General features: G+C 41.1%; 3 protein-coding genes across 4 annotated transcripts; all 3 read right to left on the bottom strand.

Annotated features, from left to right (window-relative positions):
• Nucleotides 1–1,340: 1,340 nt before the first annotated feature.
• On the bottom strand, nucleotides 1,341–3,297 carry LOC6052091 (phenoloxidase-activating factor 2). The gene is given in 4 exon segments (XM_001868382.2): nucleotides 1,341–2,223; nucleotides 2,226–2,511; nucleotides 2,768–3,031; nucleotides 3,279–3,297. Coding segments are annotated over 3 exon segments (1,281 nt in total). The 5' UTR covers nucleotides 3,002–3,031; nucleotides 3,279–3,297; the 3' UTR covers nucleotides 1,341–1,462.
• A 1,731-nt stretch (nucleotides 3,298–5,028) lies between these two features.
• LOC6052089 (phenoloxidase-activating factor 2) lies at nucleotides 5,029–10,031 on the bottom strand. Of its 2 annotated transcripts, XM_001868381.2 has the most exons (4): nucleotides 9,832–10,031; nucleotides 6,332–6,513; nucleotides 6,114–6,260; nucleotides 5,029–6,052 (listed from the first exon to the last, which is right to left on the bottom strand). In XM_001868381.2, exons 2-4 carry the CDS (start codon nucleotides 6,503–6,505, stop codon nucleotides 5,156–5,158), a joined length of 1,218 nt encoding a protein of 405 aa, XP_001868416.1. In that variant the 5' UTR covers nucleotides 6,506–6,513; nucleotides 9,832–10,031; the 3' UTR covers nucleotides 5,029–5,155. The 2 variants fall into 2 exon arrangements, with proteins under 2 accessions (XP_001868416.1, XP_038106626.1); XM_038250698.1 differs by lacking the exon at nucleotides 9,832–10,031 and having other exon boundaries at nucleotides 6,332–6,533.
• Nucleotides 10,032–12,504: 2,473 nt separating this feature from the next.
• LOC6052088 (integumentary mucin C.1) lies at nucleotides 12,505–14,023 on the bottom strand. The gene is made up of 3 exons (XM_001868380.2): nucleotides 13,772–14,023; nucleotides 13,202–13,711; nucleotides 12,505–13,143 (listed from the first exon to the last, which is right to left on the bottom strand). Exons 1-3 carry the CDS (start codon nucleotides 13,972–13,974, stop codon nucleotides 12,930–12,932), a joined length of 927 nt encoding a protein of 308 aa, XP_001868415.2. The 5' UTR covers nucleotides 13,975–14,023; the 3' UTR covers nucleotides 12,505–12,929.
• Nucleotides 14,024–16,265: the final 2,242 nt, after the last annotated feature.

The following is a 16,265-nucleotide window of genomic DNA, read 5'->3' as shown; positions in this document are numbered from 1 at the left end:
TTTCTTTGCTGTGTTGTTATGGTTTCGTTTGAGCAACCTGCCAAAAATATATGGAATTTCGTAAAATTTGTTCTCGTGAATCAAACTTACTTTTTGTTCAGGTATTTCAAAACGTGGGTTTTATAGAAAACCTAGATGTTTGGGTATCAAAAGATCGGAAATTTTATGCTCTTTCCGATGTCACATAGGGACTTGGTTGACAATAGTTTATGGGACCTTTAAAAAACTCTAGATTTTCTATTACTGTGGAATTTCAATGAACAGCAACGCAAAATGTTTTTTTTTCGGTACAAAAAAAATCTCTTCAATATTTGGATGTTTTGAAAACTAATGATTGCAAAAAACAGAGTCGAGGGACACAAACTTCAAAAAATATTTTCAACGGCCTAAATGTTTTAAGTTTTTTTAATATTTTAAATATTTCATATTTTTCAGATCTGTTAAATTTTTTAACAGGCTGAATCGATAAATTAAAAAGAGAGATGTGAGCCGGTAACATGGAAATAAACTTTCGTCATGGAAAACTTCACAGCAGCTTGACAGAAAGTTTAACTCCATGTTGCACTTTTAATTTTTTGATACCGGGTAGCAAAGTGAAATCCCGAAGAACTGAGAGCAAATTTGCTACCGTGACAGGTACAGCGGTGGGGTTGACGACGGGTGCAAATTTGATTTGCTTCGATATTTGCCACCAGCGCTGGCACTACTTAAGTTCCGTGAAATTTCCCAAAAAATTGAGGTTTAGAATTATGGTTCCCGTGAAAATTGCATTTTTTAGGCGTGAAAATCACGAATCCTAGTTATTGGTTTCACCAGATAAAAAATGTAGAGATTTCTACGTGCGCAATGGTACCATCCCCTACACACCTGTCTTTATTCCGAGTGAATCCATGTTGTCCCCAGACCTGTAGGAATGATTGAACGAAAAGCACAAAAATCCCATAGTAATTTTCATGTAAACCTTAAACCGCTGGGGACAGGCCAAATCTCAAACAAATGGGCTGATATTTGACATGAGAGTCCCTATGGGTATCCTCTACTTGGGGAACCTCGGTTTGCCGTAATCTGAGAACTTTTTTGTTTGGTTGAAACACCCTAGTGCGCATGTATTGAGTGTACGTACACGAAAAAGATTGAGGTTAAATTTTGTCCGGCCAGCAAAATCAGATGGTGCACTAGTATGCGTACGCGAAACGTCATAAGGCGTTCATAAAGTGCCCATGGGGCAGTCATTGAACAGTTTCCAGATCCGTTGAAGCCGGAGGTAGAGCAACCCTTGTACACATGCTTTTCTACTGTGATAAATATTTTTTGGGTCATACCCAATACAAAACTAATGATTAATTTTCAAAATCGTTTATTTTTGTTGGTTGTTTAGTTTTAACGTTTACTGACTTTGTATTCTCCGATCGTCTTAAAGTATAAAAAAAATGTCCTTCACAAATCTCATGCACTCCTAGCTCTAACCCGAGTACGTGTAGTGCTTGGCCTCGACCTTGCGCGTCGCCAGCTGCTGATCGATCCAGTCGCGGAACAGCGGCACGTTGACGTACACTCCGGGCACGTTATCCTCTCCGCAGCCAATACCCCACGCAACAATACCGGCCTGATAGTAGTGCGTCGGAGATCCAGCGATGGGACACACCAGTGGGGAACCTCCATCACCACGGCAAGTATCCTCTCCGGCACGGCCACCGGCACACACGAAGCTCGGGTCCAGACGGAAACGGTTGCCGAGGCGGGTCTTGCGAAGGGATGCCTGGCACTTGTCGTGGGCGACGACCGGCAGTTGGACCTTCTTCAGGATGACCTGGTACTTGCCCTCCTTGCCGAAGATGTTCTTGCCCCAGCCGGAGGCAAAGCAGTTGGCGCCGTCAAACTTGGTGTTCTTCGGGGGCAGACAGGCTGGCTGGATGTTTTCGGCCAGGTCGAACGGTTGTTCGAGAATGAGCAGAGCAATATCGTTGGCCAGCGAGCCCTTGTTGAGCTTCTCGTGGACGATGACCTCGCGAACACGACGGTCCTGGTGCGGGTACAGTTCGTTCTTGGTCTGGGTGTCCCATTCTCCTCCACGGACAACGAGGGTCTCGCGCTGCTTGGTGGCAACGCAATGGGCTGCGGTCAGGACGACGTTGGGGGCGATCAGCGAACCTCCGCACTCGTACACGTTCAACGTCGAGTCCATGACCTTGTCTTCGCGCAGGACAGCCACCATCCAGGGAACTCGCCGTACTCGGACTCTCCTGCCTTGTTTCCGGTAATGCGGAAGCCGAGACCATCGGCGTTACGCTGACCACATCCGTACTGGTTGTTTGGTGGTGGAGCCTGGGTCGCCGTTGGTGGTGGCTCAATCAGCACGTCACTCTTTTCGCAGCAAGTATCCAGGTAGTTGGGGCACTCGTTCTCCTGGGTGGTGTCCTCACCAACGCGAATGTCAATGATGCCCGTTCCGTCGGTGATGATTTCATTGTTGTTGCACAAGTAGTACGGGACGCACTCACCGTTGCAAGTCTGGAATAGAAATACGCTAATGAAATACCAGCCGCTTAAGTCGGGAGTTGATGATCATGTTTTGGGCAAACATCTTATCGCTATGGAGCTAATTGTTTATTCAATCAATTACAAATCTCTCCAGTAAATTTACTGTTCGAACTCAGCAGTGCGCAGAATAGCAAAATGGCGAAATGAGGGTAGTTCCCATTTGTAGGGCCGTTAATTTAGACAATAAAAAAGCAAATGGCTACGAAAAAAAAGCTGCAATACTCACATAAGCCGGCTCATGTTGCGGTGGAATTGGAGCGATCGGGGCCTGTGGTTGACCCGCCGATGGCGGCGGAGGAGGTAACGGTGCGGCTGTCGTTGGAACTGGAGCCAGGTTGGAGCTGGTATCGGGGTTGTTGAACACCGACTCGAACAGCGCGTCCAGATCGTCCTGAGCCTGGGAGAACCCAAGCAGGGCCACAACCACCAACGTGGCAACGGTCGGTAGCCGCAGCAGCATCGCGGTTGGCTTAAGTTCTAATCGTACTTTCTGGAGGAAAAGAAAGCGAGAAAGTTAGGTGATAAGTGACACTGAAGTGTGTAATCTGAGAAATGTTGACCTTCCAACTTTGGTTACTGATAGTGGAAGCTAGTGGAAAGTAGGGCACGAAATTTTGAAATAGTCATAAATATTGTTGGCCGGTCAAGACAAGTCTTCAAAGCTTAAGTCTTCTTCAATCCGCCATGCACAAGGATAGAACAAAAAAAAAAAACGCAATCAACGCAAGATAAAGAACCTTCAGAACCAGTTAAACCAGCTTTTGTGATCTTGTCTTCTCCTCCAACAAATGATACGAGCACAAAAAAGTCACTAAATCTTCACACTTACGTATTGAATCTCTCTACAGAACACTTCCAGGAACTCTCAAAAGATGTAGCACACGGTTCGCGGTTCGTACGCGATTAACGCTGGCCGCCGACGGATCGGTATCATTTAAGTCAACTCGCGACTCGTGAGAGAGGAATCGCCGGTTTTCGGGGCTTCCCAGAGCGTATGAACTTGACGACGATCAGCGTATTGGTGATCGGTTGCCAATCGATTCGGGCGCCGGTTGTTGTGGTTGTGAGCGACCTCGGAACCGGTATTGTGTATCATAACAATGTCCAGCGGATGGAATAACCCGGCGTGGCAAATCCGTCGTCGTGTGGAGGCTGAGAGGTGATACGCTCTCGCATGATGCTCGAATGCTTTGAACGCATCGTATCGATGAGAGTGTTGACGATTTTACATGACTCTTATTTTTGTATGAAATAGGTGGTACTGGAATCTGGGGGTGATGAGCGGGAATTTCTGGTACAAATTTTCCCTGAAAATTGGCATTTTTTGAGCATCTCGAATCCTGGTAAATTTGATCAAGACTCCCGACAATTTTGATACTTATAATTATTGAAACAAAATAGTATAAAGAAAATTAGCAACATTAGATAAATTCAATTACATTTTCTATTTTTAAATTCGATTCTTTCAATGCATCTTTGATTTGCTAACTCAAAGTAAAATTGAAGTTGTTAGAAAATACCGAAAATTGTAATCGATGACATGATCACCAAATTGGGAAGCTCAAAGTTCACCTTAAAAATTACAGAGAGATAACAGACCAGAAATAAAAAAATCAAAAATTTTAAAATAAGGAGACTTCTCTCCTTTACATTATTTCCTATTTTGATGGGAAATCATTTTGTGTTTTGCATCATTTCAAAGATCATTAAAATAAAATAAAAATCGGCAAGACTGTAATTTGGCACCATGCAAGATGGGCTCTTTCCCAACATTTTTCGAGGAGCATCGACAAATTTTATCAGAGGGTCTAGAGCTACTTTTTCATAAGATATTTCTTCAGAAAATCCAATGAATTCATGTTTATATTCATCAAATTCTTATGAATAAGCTTGGAGGAACTCTAAATTACGTATTTCCACAAAATTTGACCTTGACCAAATCAACCAGATTTCTAGTTTTCTTCGCTATTACCCAGAACCAAGAATCCAGTACAGCAATACAAAAACATATTGCCCGAATGCAAATTTGAGCATCTAGCAATACTAAACTCAGAGTATTGCATTAAAAAGCTATTTATTACTCAATAGCTTTCTCAAATTATTGTTTCAATCCTCTGCCTTATTACACCGTAACACTTTTAGACATTTTTGAATCAATATCGTTGTAGAGAACGGTTTGCCGAGCAAGTTCTCTAAAATTTATTATCTATGATGATATTTTGAGCCAGACAGCGGTCATAAGAACTGCATTTTTTATATTAGAGTTCTACTAGCTTTTTGTGAAATTTAAAGATCAGGATGATTGGAGGAACCTTCTTCAACAGTTTGGAAGAGTACTTGGAGAAAGTTTTACTGCTTTTTGCTACCCGACTCAGCAACCCTGCCGCTCACAAACCGGTTCTTTTTGCCTTGGTTGACACAAACATGTTTTCTATTTTCTTTTCTGAAAAAAATATAATGATGTCAAACAAAAACAAGAAAACCAAGATTCGTAAACTAATTATTTTATTCTGATAACACACACTTTTGAAATGGGCACACTTAAAAATGGTCTAGAGTTCGACTGATAGTAACACGATTAGAAATGAGGTCAAAGTGAGGAGAGCATCACTGGTTACGGAGTGTAACTTTTCGTGTCGATTTGGCGCGTATGCATCTGCTGGTCGATCCAGTTCCGGAAGTGTGCCACGTCGGCGTACACTCCAGGGATTTGGTTCTCCCCACAGCCGATGCCCCAGGCGACGAGCCCGACCTGATAGTAGTGTTGGTACGAGCCTTGGATGGGGCAGACTAGGGGGGAACCTCCATCTCCCTTGCAGGTGTCCTTGCCCTTTTCGCCACCGGCGCAGATAAAGCTATTGTGTAGGACGAATTTGGGTCCAACGCGGGTTGAGCGGAGGGCGGATTGGCACTGGGCTGAGGGGACAATCGGTAGTTCAATCTTCTTGAGGATGGCCTGGTAGGATCCGGCCTTGCCGAATACGTCCTTGCCCCAGCCGGAAGCTAAGCAGCGCTGGTGATCGAACTTGGCATCCTGAGGAGGCAGGCAGACTGTTTGGATGCCCTCATCTAGGTTGAAGGGAGCGTCCATGATGAGCAGGGCAACATCGTTGTACAGGCCACCCTTGTAGTACTCCGGATGGACGATGACCTCGGCCACGTTACGGTCTTGATGGGGATGGATTTCGTTCTTGGTTTGCGTGTCCCATTCACCTCCGCGAACCTTCAACTGCTGGGGTGACTTGTTCTGCACGCAGTGAGCACCGGTAAGGACCACCCTTGGGTGAATCAACGAGCCACCGCAGAGGAACACATTCACGACCTGATCGAGCGCGGCTTCCTGCTTCAACACTGCCATCATCCACGGGAACTCTCCGTACTCGGACTCGCTGTCCTTGGAACCGGTAATGCGGAATCCAATACCGTCCGGGTTGCGCTTGCCGCATGCTGGTTCGTTCATGACTGGGACCGTTGGTGGAGTCGGCGTTGGTGGAGGTATTGGCGCGTGGATCTGTTAAGAGAGTAGTTCATTAGTATCAATCAACACACTTAGTTATCTACTCATCACTTACAATGTCCTCCTCGTAACAGCACTGCAGCAAATAGTCCACGCAAGGGTTGTCATCGTTGAATCGAATATCGATCAGACCCTCGCCGGATGTGCTCGCGTTGGTGCAGAGATACTTCTGAACGCACCGTTGACCATGCTCACAGTTACCCTGAAGCAGAACAGAAAAAAAACTCGTTAAAACCTCAACTCACCATCAACAAGTTCAAGCTCAAAACCAACCTGCGATCCAACGGGCGGTGCCGGAGGCACGGGAGCCATCGAACTCGTCTCAACCTTCCCAGGTGGTTCCGGAGTGAACAGGCTGTTGATGAGGGAGTCCAAGTCGCCATCTTCGGCTAGGACAGCCCCTGAAGCCAGGACGAGCACGACGCATATCGCAGTGGTACGCCTCATTTCGGATGCTGGAATACAAATGTTGGTGCTGAAGTTCGAGACTCGGCGATTTATAATGATACAAGTGTAGGTGTGAGATGGCGCGCGGTTGGACGCCGCCGAGAACGCGTGAGCGCGCGCACGAGCGAGAGAGAGAACGTTAATTTTATTTGTAAATTCAAGTACGAACGGAACGAGCGGCGTATCGCTAGAGCTTGGTTGGTGATTTGATAACCGGTAATGCTTTGAAATCCCCAGGATTTCGTTTATTCCAAACAGAAAGTCAGCATGCCGATAAGGTGGTTTTTCAATGTTTTGGAAAATGTGTATTTGAATTTCTTGTGCATAATCATTAGGGTGGGTACGGATTTTTAAAAAGTACTCAGATCAAGTTCTAGTGTAGTGTCCCTTGTAGGGTATATCCATAGGACCTCTCATGCCAAATATCAGGTTGGAGAAAAATGCAGCAAATTCTAGTATGGACAGATATCAGCAAAATTGTCAGGAGAACAACATTTCCGAAGGAAGCACATCGATTTATTGAAACTGCGTCTTGCTCAACGACAAATACATCCTGAGAGTCAACGGTTTTCCCATGAATAAGCACATAATTATCCTTAGAATGCTATAAAAGCAACAATATTTTAATTTCTCATTTAGAGGTTTTGGAGACAATAGTCAAATAGAGACAGGATGACCAAACATGAAAATTAAATAGTTTAAAGAGGCGATTCTAATACACGTGGTAGCAATTTGACATGTGGCATCGCGGTGTACGGCAAACTTTTAGAGCATTCTAAGGAAAATTTTATGCTTTTTAAGGGGTATTGATGAGGACTACTCAGTAATAATAGGTAAACGGTTTTTTGTCCATTTTTTAATTAACTTATTTTTGCATAAACTAAATTTCCCAAATTTTCCCCGTTTTTACTTATTTTCGAGATTTTCTGATTTTATATTGGACCAAATCTCGCAACTTTTGAGCTATAAAGAAGTATGGTCAAACATTTTGCCGCCGAGATTTAAGTTTTTTGAAAAAATAGTGATTTTTTGATCGAAATTTCATACATTAAGTAACACTTCGAAACACCAGAGGGCGTTAAAAAATAACGGTAAGTAATTAAGACACGGTTGAAATGCTAAAACATTACAACGAAAAACTACAGTGCCATTGTTTAGGTTTGTTTACATTGCACAGTGGTCCGCAACCGAAATCTAGCGTGACAAAATAATTAGCGGCCACACGTTAAGATTTAAGCTAAGAACAAGATTGTCCGTTCGTCGCAGTGGTGAACGCAGAACGCTGTGCCAGTACGATTTTTCCATCAACTTTCAGTCGAACAATCTGCAGGGGTTGCTTTACACAGCAAAAATTCCGATGGTAAAATCGCATGCAAAAGCATGCACATCACCTTTGTGAAAAAAATCACTTAAAATTACATCTATAAATGTACTCTGAAAATCGTGTAATATTACAAAATGCCCATTCTGAGCTCAGGGATAGATATCGAATTGGTTATCTTGCTAGAAATGTCAATTCAAACATAAACAAATATTTTTTTCTAAATCTAATTTATTGCAGTGCCTTTTTTGTCTTTTCTGATCAGAAATCAGCTGCAGCCAAGGTTGCTGGTCGTTATTATCTACTGCTATCGGAACTGGATTCCTTCTCGACTTGTTAAAAGTGTATCTTGTGCTGACTGAGCTATCAACTCACAAAAACACAAACTCACTCTTAGAGGATGTCCGGCTGTGATGATCGATGAGTGTGGCCACCAGCGGGACACTTCCGGTCGTAGATTCCGTAGGGTTGCTACCACCACCGGCCGTAACCCTGTGTCGAAATGGGAATGAAAATGCGCGCCGTGAACTTCTCGAAGATGTTGCGCTCCACGTAGCTGCGAAAAGAAAGATCGTAATTCTAGCTTTTTTAACTTCAACTATGGATACTCACTACTTCTGGTACAGCGAGAGGGACGTCCGCTTGACAAAATGGCGTATTTTTCGTCGTATTCTGGCTATAACTTTTATTTAAAATGTCCGAGTTTCACTCTCTTGGAAGATAATTGTGTGTTTTAATAATCTCAACAAATGTCTAGAAGACACCAACTACGACCTAAGCCTGAGTTCATAAATTCAAAATACTCATTTTTCATAAATATCTAAACTTAAATCACAAAAATGGCTCTAAAAACTTCCCGTAAGAAGATAGAGCTTTGTGCTCGCCAGCAAAATTGCTTAGAATGGTGTTTCCTACAACTTTTCTGAAGACACCAAAGTGCTAACTCGTCATCCCGTCAAAATAAAAATTCTGAAACACCCGAAAATTTGGTCCACCCTAATGGCCACCATACCAAAAGACGCCCCTCAAATCCTAACGTGTGGCCGCTATCAATTTTGTCACGCCAGATTTCGGTTTCGGTCCACTGTGCATAGACCATGACAATTTTTCCAATTTCAAAAATGGTAACTCATCCGTTTCTAAAAATATTTTTGTCAATTTAAAAAAAAAACGCCTAAAAATTGTCAAAGAGACATTGAAGATTAGACCACTGGTTGCTGAGCTGCAGCGGCTTTAAGAAAGATAAACTGGAAAATTTAAGTTTGCTAAGACTCAAATCAGATTTCGTAGAGAATTGCTCACCTAGTCTCTTCGGGAACGTTGTTCTCCAAAAAAATAGTGCATGTGGAAATTTTTATTCCTTCACTGACATGCTAGAAGTTGCTGTATATTTTGAGATTTTTTCAAAATTTGTACCCACCCTATTATTTTTTCTTATGTAATGGATGCGCTGATAACATTACATCGTGCAACGTTTTCTAATGCAACATTCGAATTTATAAACATTTAGAATATTAAAAAAATGTAATTATAACAAAACAATAAAGCTAACTTTCACAACCTTTCAATGCATGATATAACTTAAACGAACGATGATTTAACTACCCAAACAGAATAAAATTATGAATGCTAAAAGCTATTTGTTTCTCAGTTCCAAAACCGGTCATCAGCCGGTTTTTAGCTCGTTTTTGTCCATCCAATGTCAACAGATGAAATGTAAACTCCGTAAAATCGCCATTTTTGCGCCGCAATACAACGGTTTCCACAACAAAACGCCACCATGGTTGTTTTGCACTTTGTTGGAAATCCCAGTATCAATCTCTGAGTGTGACCTCATCAGTGGCGTTTGGGTTGGTTCCACCAGGTCGCACAATTCGTTGCGAAGCTTCCTCGTTCCGATCAATATGATGTTGGGTACGACGAGTGATTATGCACAAACAAGTTTAAGCTCCCACTTGGCAGCATCTTCTTCCTCGCCTAGAACATTAGCGTACGCAGAACTTACCTTACGATGAGCCTGCCAGCAAAACCGGTATTTCTGGTCTGATCTTCTTGTCCTGACGCCAATGACACTGACCGCCGATTCCCTTGAGGATGCGAACACGAAGCAAACCCAACTAACTCTAGCTATAGCTCCACCTTAACCCTCTGCTTTGTACGGTACGGGTCAGCGATCACCGATGGTCTTCGATCTCTGATTGATTTAAATCGATTCGTCGTTAGCTCGTTTGCTAGTGTAAGTTGAGAGAGTTTAGCTCTCTTTTTTGTCAAACTATCACAAATTGGGGTAGTATTGTGATCAGTTATACGATTTTCTTAGAAACTCTGCTGCACATATCGTGAACCGGTGTGAAATTGATTAGTTGAAGTTTTTTTTTGCAAAAAGGAAAAATACGAATTATAAACAAACAGAATGGTATGGAACCATGTTGATTGAGAAGTGTTGACCACCTCAAAAAGTAGTTTACAATTATTTTAAAAAGTATAGATTTAAATTTTCTAAGTTACAAGTTTTAAGTGTTCTTGAAACAGAATTCAATCATATCTTCAGATTTATAGGGATAGTCAATAGAACAAGTTTCTCAGCAAATTTTGATTTTTTTTTTCGACTCGTGTTATAAAAAAAATACGTGGATTCTTGGATTTAATTCACATTCAAACGATAAACACGGCCTATTGAAATATTTTTAATTAAGAAAATATTTTTTGAAACATAAAATAATATCAAATGTTGATTAAATTCATGGAAATTATTTTAATAGAATCATTAAAAAACTCAGTAGGCATTATTCATCGTTTGAATGGGAATTAAACCCACAAATTTTGAAGAAAGTCGCTTTTTATTTTACGAAATCGGGTATACTGCCCACCATTGAAAAAACGGCTAATATCCACTTTTGGCAAAAACGAGATATTAGCACTAGGTGGTAGAGGATGTTCCAACGCATCTTCTGGAACTTTAATTTCACTGAAATAGTGTTTAGACTTGGCTGCCGATGCGAAAAACCAAACGGCTAATATGCCACTCTTATGGGAAATTGCCTTGACGGAGATTTTGTGACAAACACTAAAACGCGTTTTTCTCGGAATACTTGATTTGGCATAATAGCCGAATTTTCAATTATGGGCAGTATATCTCTGCTTATATTGAACCAAAATTGATACTTTTTTTATGGAAATTGTTCAGAAACCGTACTCTACAATTTGATTGATTCGAAAATATTTTAATATTTAATAGTGTTATATGGCAGCGGATTAAAAAACACTTTGATTTTTCTTCATTGAACATTTCAAAATCCATGTAAATCTATCAAAACATGAATTGAAAGTGATTTATGGCATATTTATAGAGTTTTAACTTCATTGAACCAAACATACAAAGTTATTTAGTATAAATATATGGATTTTACAAAATGTATATACTTTTAAGTATAACTTTTGTTAATTAAAGTTTCTATTGGCAAAATTGCCCTAAAATGTTCAAGGCAAGTCACCTGTAATGGAACAATACAAAAACATGATGTTTTACTAGAAGAGTATTAATTTTCGTAGAGTGTCTCATTGTTCCCCAGCTGTCTCATTGTTCCTGCCAAGTGCGTCTACAATGAGACAGTTGTATAACTCTGGCTGTAGATGTTGGATCGATCTCATATTTTGGTCAATGTTAGAATACACTAATAATAAGAAAATGTAACAAAAAGCTCATTAAAATATGCTGATGAAAAAATTAAAAAAATCGTTAAAAGTTGAAAACCAAAAGTGTCTCATTAATGACTACCCTACCCTACTTACTTATTGACTTACTTTGATCATCTGATTGGTCTTAAAGGCAATTTATTTTTAATGCCATGCCATTTAATTAAAATGACGATTTAAAAGTCAGCCAACAAAATGTTTCTAAAACAAATTTTTTTAGCATAAGACTAAACGGAATGTTCGTAAAAGACCCAACAATAAAACCGGTCCGGGACACGTGGTGTAGGGGTAAGCGTGGTTGCCTCTCACCCAAACGGCCTGGGTTCGATCCCAGAAGGTCCCGGTGGCATTTTTCGAGACGAGATTTGTCTGACCCCGCCTTCCGTCGGACGGGGAAGTAAATGTTGGCCCCGGTCTAACTTAGAGGGTTAGGTCGTTTGCTCAATCTCTGGGTCCTGCCTCGGTGGAGTCGCTGGTAGGCAGTTGGACTAACAAACCAAAGGTCGTCAGTTCGAATCCCGGGGTGGATGGAAGCTAAGGTTTAAAAAGAGGTTTGCAATATCCTGAACAATCAAGCCTTCGAAACTAATCGAGTAGGAATCTCGCAGTCGAGAACGCCAAGGCAATGCTGTAGAGCGAATAATTTGATTTGAATAAGACTGGTCCGGGGAAATAAATATTCCATCGCAACTATTTTTCCAAACAAAGTGCTTAGGGCATAATGCACCTGAGGCAAGTCTTACCTAACACCGGAAAATTTGATGAAATAAAAAAATGCACAGTTTATCAAACTATCAATTTAAGATTAAAATGCATTCTTGCATTCACTCACTTAGACCCATTGTAATGTGTTCATATCAGTTGTCTTTTTTTGACAGTCTATAAAACTAAACAGCAGAGCAAAATTGCATTTTGGTCTCTGGTAATAATCATATATATTGTGAAAATGATTTCGGATGTCAAAGATTGATTGTTTTTGTAATTAAAAAAATCGGAATTCTATCGTTTTATCTGTTATTAACTTACAACAAATTGAAGGTTAGTTTTCTTCATTCCCTTCATTTTCTTCATTCTCAACTTCTGGCTCGTAAATGTACGGAAGTCTGTCGATGAGTTTCATTTGACCATCGATCCACTCCCGAAAGAACGTTACGTTTGTGAACACACTCGGTACATTCGGCTCCATTGTACTCCAGGAGTACAGCCCAACCTGGTAAAACTGGCGATTCTTCCCGCGCACATTGCAAACCAACGGCGATCCCACATCCATTCTGCCAATGTTTACGGTGTTGGCTTCCTCCTCGGCACATTGGAATGATTCGCTCAGCTTGAACACGTTTTTGTAAATCATACGTCGCAGGCTGTCCTCACAGGGCCTCGACTCGGTCAGCTGCAGCTCAACGGTTTTCATAACCTGACGAACTCCGTCCGAGGTTCCATCGCCCCAGCCCGTAAAAAGGCAGTTACTCTCTTTGAAGCTGGTTCCGAGTCTGGGCAAGCAAATCCGGTTGATGGTACGAGAGTAGTCGAACTTATCCGACAGCACCAAGAACGCAATGTCGTAGATTCGAGAGGTGTGGCCAAATTTGGGGTGAATGATGACTTGCTCCAAGGAGCGTTCCTAAAAATATTTAAGTTTTTAAATTGTGAAAGATACGAATTAGAAGAATATCAGGTACCTGTCGTTTTCTCTTCTACTAAAAACATCTAGCATGCCACCAATAACGATTAGGGACGATCGGTTCTTATTATGAACACACGTGGCCGCCGTCAGGACCACAAAGTCATCTATTATGGTTCCTCCACAGTGAAAGATGTCCTGGTTGGTTCCATAGAAGCTCTTCTCACGTGAAAATATTCCCACATTCCATGGGAACTCACCACGATAAGAGTCCCCCAGGGTTTGTCCCGTGGAATCCTCTTCGGAACTTCCATAGCCACAGTCCTCGGGATCAAATGGTTCTTCTGGAAGCTCGGGCTCTTCAGTCGTAGTCGTAGTCGTAGTCGTCGTAGTCGTCGTTGTAGTGGTTGGTCTAGTTTGTTTGATTCTAATGGTGGTAATTGCTGGTGGTCTCGTGGGACGCGTGGGAAATGCAAATCCATTGTCAGGTTGATTGACCGAGTTGTCGGATTCTCTGCTACAGCAAACCAAAATCGATCCACAGCTGACATCGGGCCTCATCAATACACTGTAATTTTTGAAGCAAATTAGTCATTTTAACAGTCAACGATATTCAACATCGATCTACATGTCAGAGCACTCCTTTATACAAACGCCTCGGCCATTGTCACACGTGGGAGGATTCGCGAAAAAGTTTAAAATCGGATCCGGCGTCGTAGATCTACGCCGGCTGAAGTTAAACACTTCATCGGTGTCGTTCTGGGCAACCACACACCAGAACAAAACGGCACACAAGAAGCAAAACAACGCGGTCACAACCTTCCCGTACATCGCTGAGCGGTCAACTGTACCTTTGCGGGATGTTGTTTTGTATTCGTTCTTATCAAATCCACGTATTCGATGCGCCGCACTAGGGAGCAAAGGTTGGCAAGGATCGTTGGTAGGCAGACGCAGGCGGCATCATCTCGAGGGAATCCCCAGGAAAGTACGGTCAATATAGCAGTTCGCGATCAGATTTGGAGCAACTCACGTATCAGGGATGATATAACGAGCCAGGTTAATTCGAAAACAAAAGGTTCAAAATTTTTCTGGGGGTTCCTTGGCAGAAATAATTACACTCAACCCCCGGTGGTTGGTAACTTTTTTGTTTGACACTTTTTTAGTTTAACCCCCGTTGGTCACTTTTCACACGGGGCTCACGTACACTATAAAAACAAACGTTTGATAGTGTGTGTGAACTCCGTGTTAAAGAATGTGTCAAACTAAAACGTGACCCCGTTCGTTTGACAACAGTTGGTTTCAAACCATCGGGGTTTGAGTGTAGACCCGTATTTTTTGTTTGGCCATTAGGGTGACCTAAACCGTGTTAAGGTGGTCCGAAAAATTACCACTTTCGTCGATTTTCGCATCCAAAGAGCCTATGTCTGGAATTATTTTTAACGGATTCCTTGGAAAATTTTACATAACATATCAAGAAATGATGAAGTTAGTTTTTCAATATTCTGAATAAGAAGAACTGAGATACGATTTAAAAAAATAAAAACTGGATTTTTCGACAAGCCACGCGCAAAAATGGGTAAATTACGAAAACGAGACAAAATCTAAAAAAATTCCAAAATTTTCGTAATTAAAAGCAGCAACTTTTGGTACCCAAACATGTATAGGTCATCGCTTTAATTTCAAAGTTATCGCAGTATACTGAAAGAAGTCGATTTTATTCCGTATTCGTCATTTTCCCATTCTTGCGCGTGGCGCGTCGAAAAACCAAGTTATTATCTCGGAATGTTGAAAACATAACTTCGCCATTTCTTGATATCTAATGTAAAATTTTCCAAGGAATCCTATAAAAATAATTTCAGACATAGGCTCATTGGTCCCGAGACCTTCAAAACAGCATTTTAAGATTTCATACGACCGTTTCAAATGTTAGGCTGGATATTTGAAACTTCTTACTATTTTTCATTAATAGACTATCTAATACCCTTTAATTTGAGTTCAAGGCAGCTAAAATCGGTTGAAATGGCGTGGAGTTATGATTTTTTGAGGTGGTTTTTGCGAAAATCGACGAAAATGGCAATTTTTAGGACCACCATAACACGGCGTAGGTCACCCTAATGGTCAAACAAAAAATACAGGTCTAATTATTTTGGCCAAGGAACCCCCAGAAAAATTTTAAACCTTGAACTCTGTTTTCGTGGAAATCATGCTGTTTTCGTGGGGAATTGCTGACCATATTGGTTTGGTTCCCCCTAAAGACTATCACTCCAAATATTAGCTTTTTTGATTGGAATCTGGCTATCCTCAAGCTGGCTAGAGTTTTTTTTGGATTTACTACAGGAAATTTTGTTTTTTTTTTGTGAGTAGCGAAATCATTTGGACGATTCGTTGAACCGGTTTCGATCTCACTGCAATACATCCAGGGTCATCAACGGTTTTCCTCAGAATCAAGAAAATTATTCATTCAAAACATGCTATTTACATGTATTACATTTGATAAATTCATTGAATTTCAGGATTTCTTTTTTGCTTTTTCGTCAAATCAAAATTAGAGAGCAGGAAATTACAATAATCCAACACTTTTGTTCAAGAAAGCTTTCAAAGCTTTTGTGGCATTAGAAAACCGCTACACCTGCTAAAGATTCTATGTAATCATTAAAACAAATAATAAAAAATATGCATAATTATAATTATAAAAAATATTACAAAAAACGTAATAATTTAATTTATTTTTAAATCAAGTGCCACTTATGATCAATCATAATCCAATGCATTATCAACAGTTATTCCTCCGATTTCATTGAAATTTCACTCAGGTTTGTAATCCAAATGCCATGAGTTTGAATCCCGAGGTGGAAGGTCCTTTACTGCCCCCGATCGCCCAAATGTGCCATATGCATTTTCATCGCTTATGAGTTATTGATGCAGTTTGGTTCAATATCGTATGCTCTTTCAGAAAAACCTACAACATCCAGTACTTTGTTCTAGAAAATTGGAGGAAATCCAGTTTTGACTCCAAAACTTTACACGTAGCCTTATGTGTGGGATAAACTTCAGATGCGTTTTTCTTAGCTTGCAGTTTTATCACACGGGATATTTATGCGAACATGCGCAGTTTAGTCCTT

The sequence above is a fragment of the Culex quinquefasciatus genome, chromosome 2 (genome assembly GCF_015732765.1).
Source record: "Culex quinquefasciatus strain JHB chromosome 2, VPISU_Cqui_1.0_pri_paternal, whole genome shotgun sequence".
In the NCBI taxonomy this organism is placed as follows: domain Eukaryota; kingdom Metazoa; phylum Arthropoda; class Insecta; order Diptera; family Culicidae; genus Culex; species Culex quinquefasciatus.
This window is presented reverse-complemented; position numbering and strand designations above follow the sequence as displayed.

Coding starts and splice junctions, on each gene's coding strand:
- LOC6052088 (XM_001868380.2), bottom strand. CDS start 13,974: ATGTACGGGAAGGTTGTGACCGCGTTGTTTTGCTTCTTGTGTGCCGTT. Junction 13,712..13,771: donor ATAAAGGAGTGCTCTGACAT/GTAGATCGATGT, acceptor CAAAAATTACAG/TGTATTGATGAGGCCCGATG. Junction 13,144..13,201: donor AGTAGAAGAGAAAACGACAG/GTACCTGATATT, acceptor AAATATTTTTAG/GAACGCTCCTTGGAGCAAGT.
- LOC6052089 (XM_001868381.2), bottom strand. CDS start 6,505: ATGAGGCGTACCACTGCGATATGCGTCGTGCTCGTCCTGGCTTCAGGG. Junction 6,261..6,331: donor CACCGCCCGTTGGATCGCAG/GTTGGTTTTGAG, acceptor GTTCTGCTTCAG/GGTAACTGTGAGCATGGTCA. Junction 6,053..6,113: donor GCTGTTACGAGGAGGACATT/GTAAGTGATGAG, acceptor CTCTCTTAACAG/ATCCACGCGCCAATACCTCC.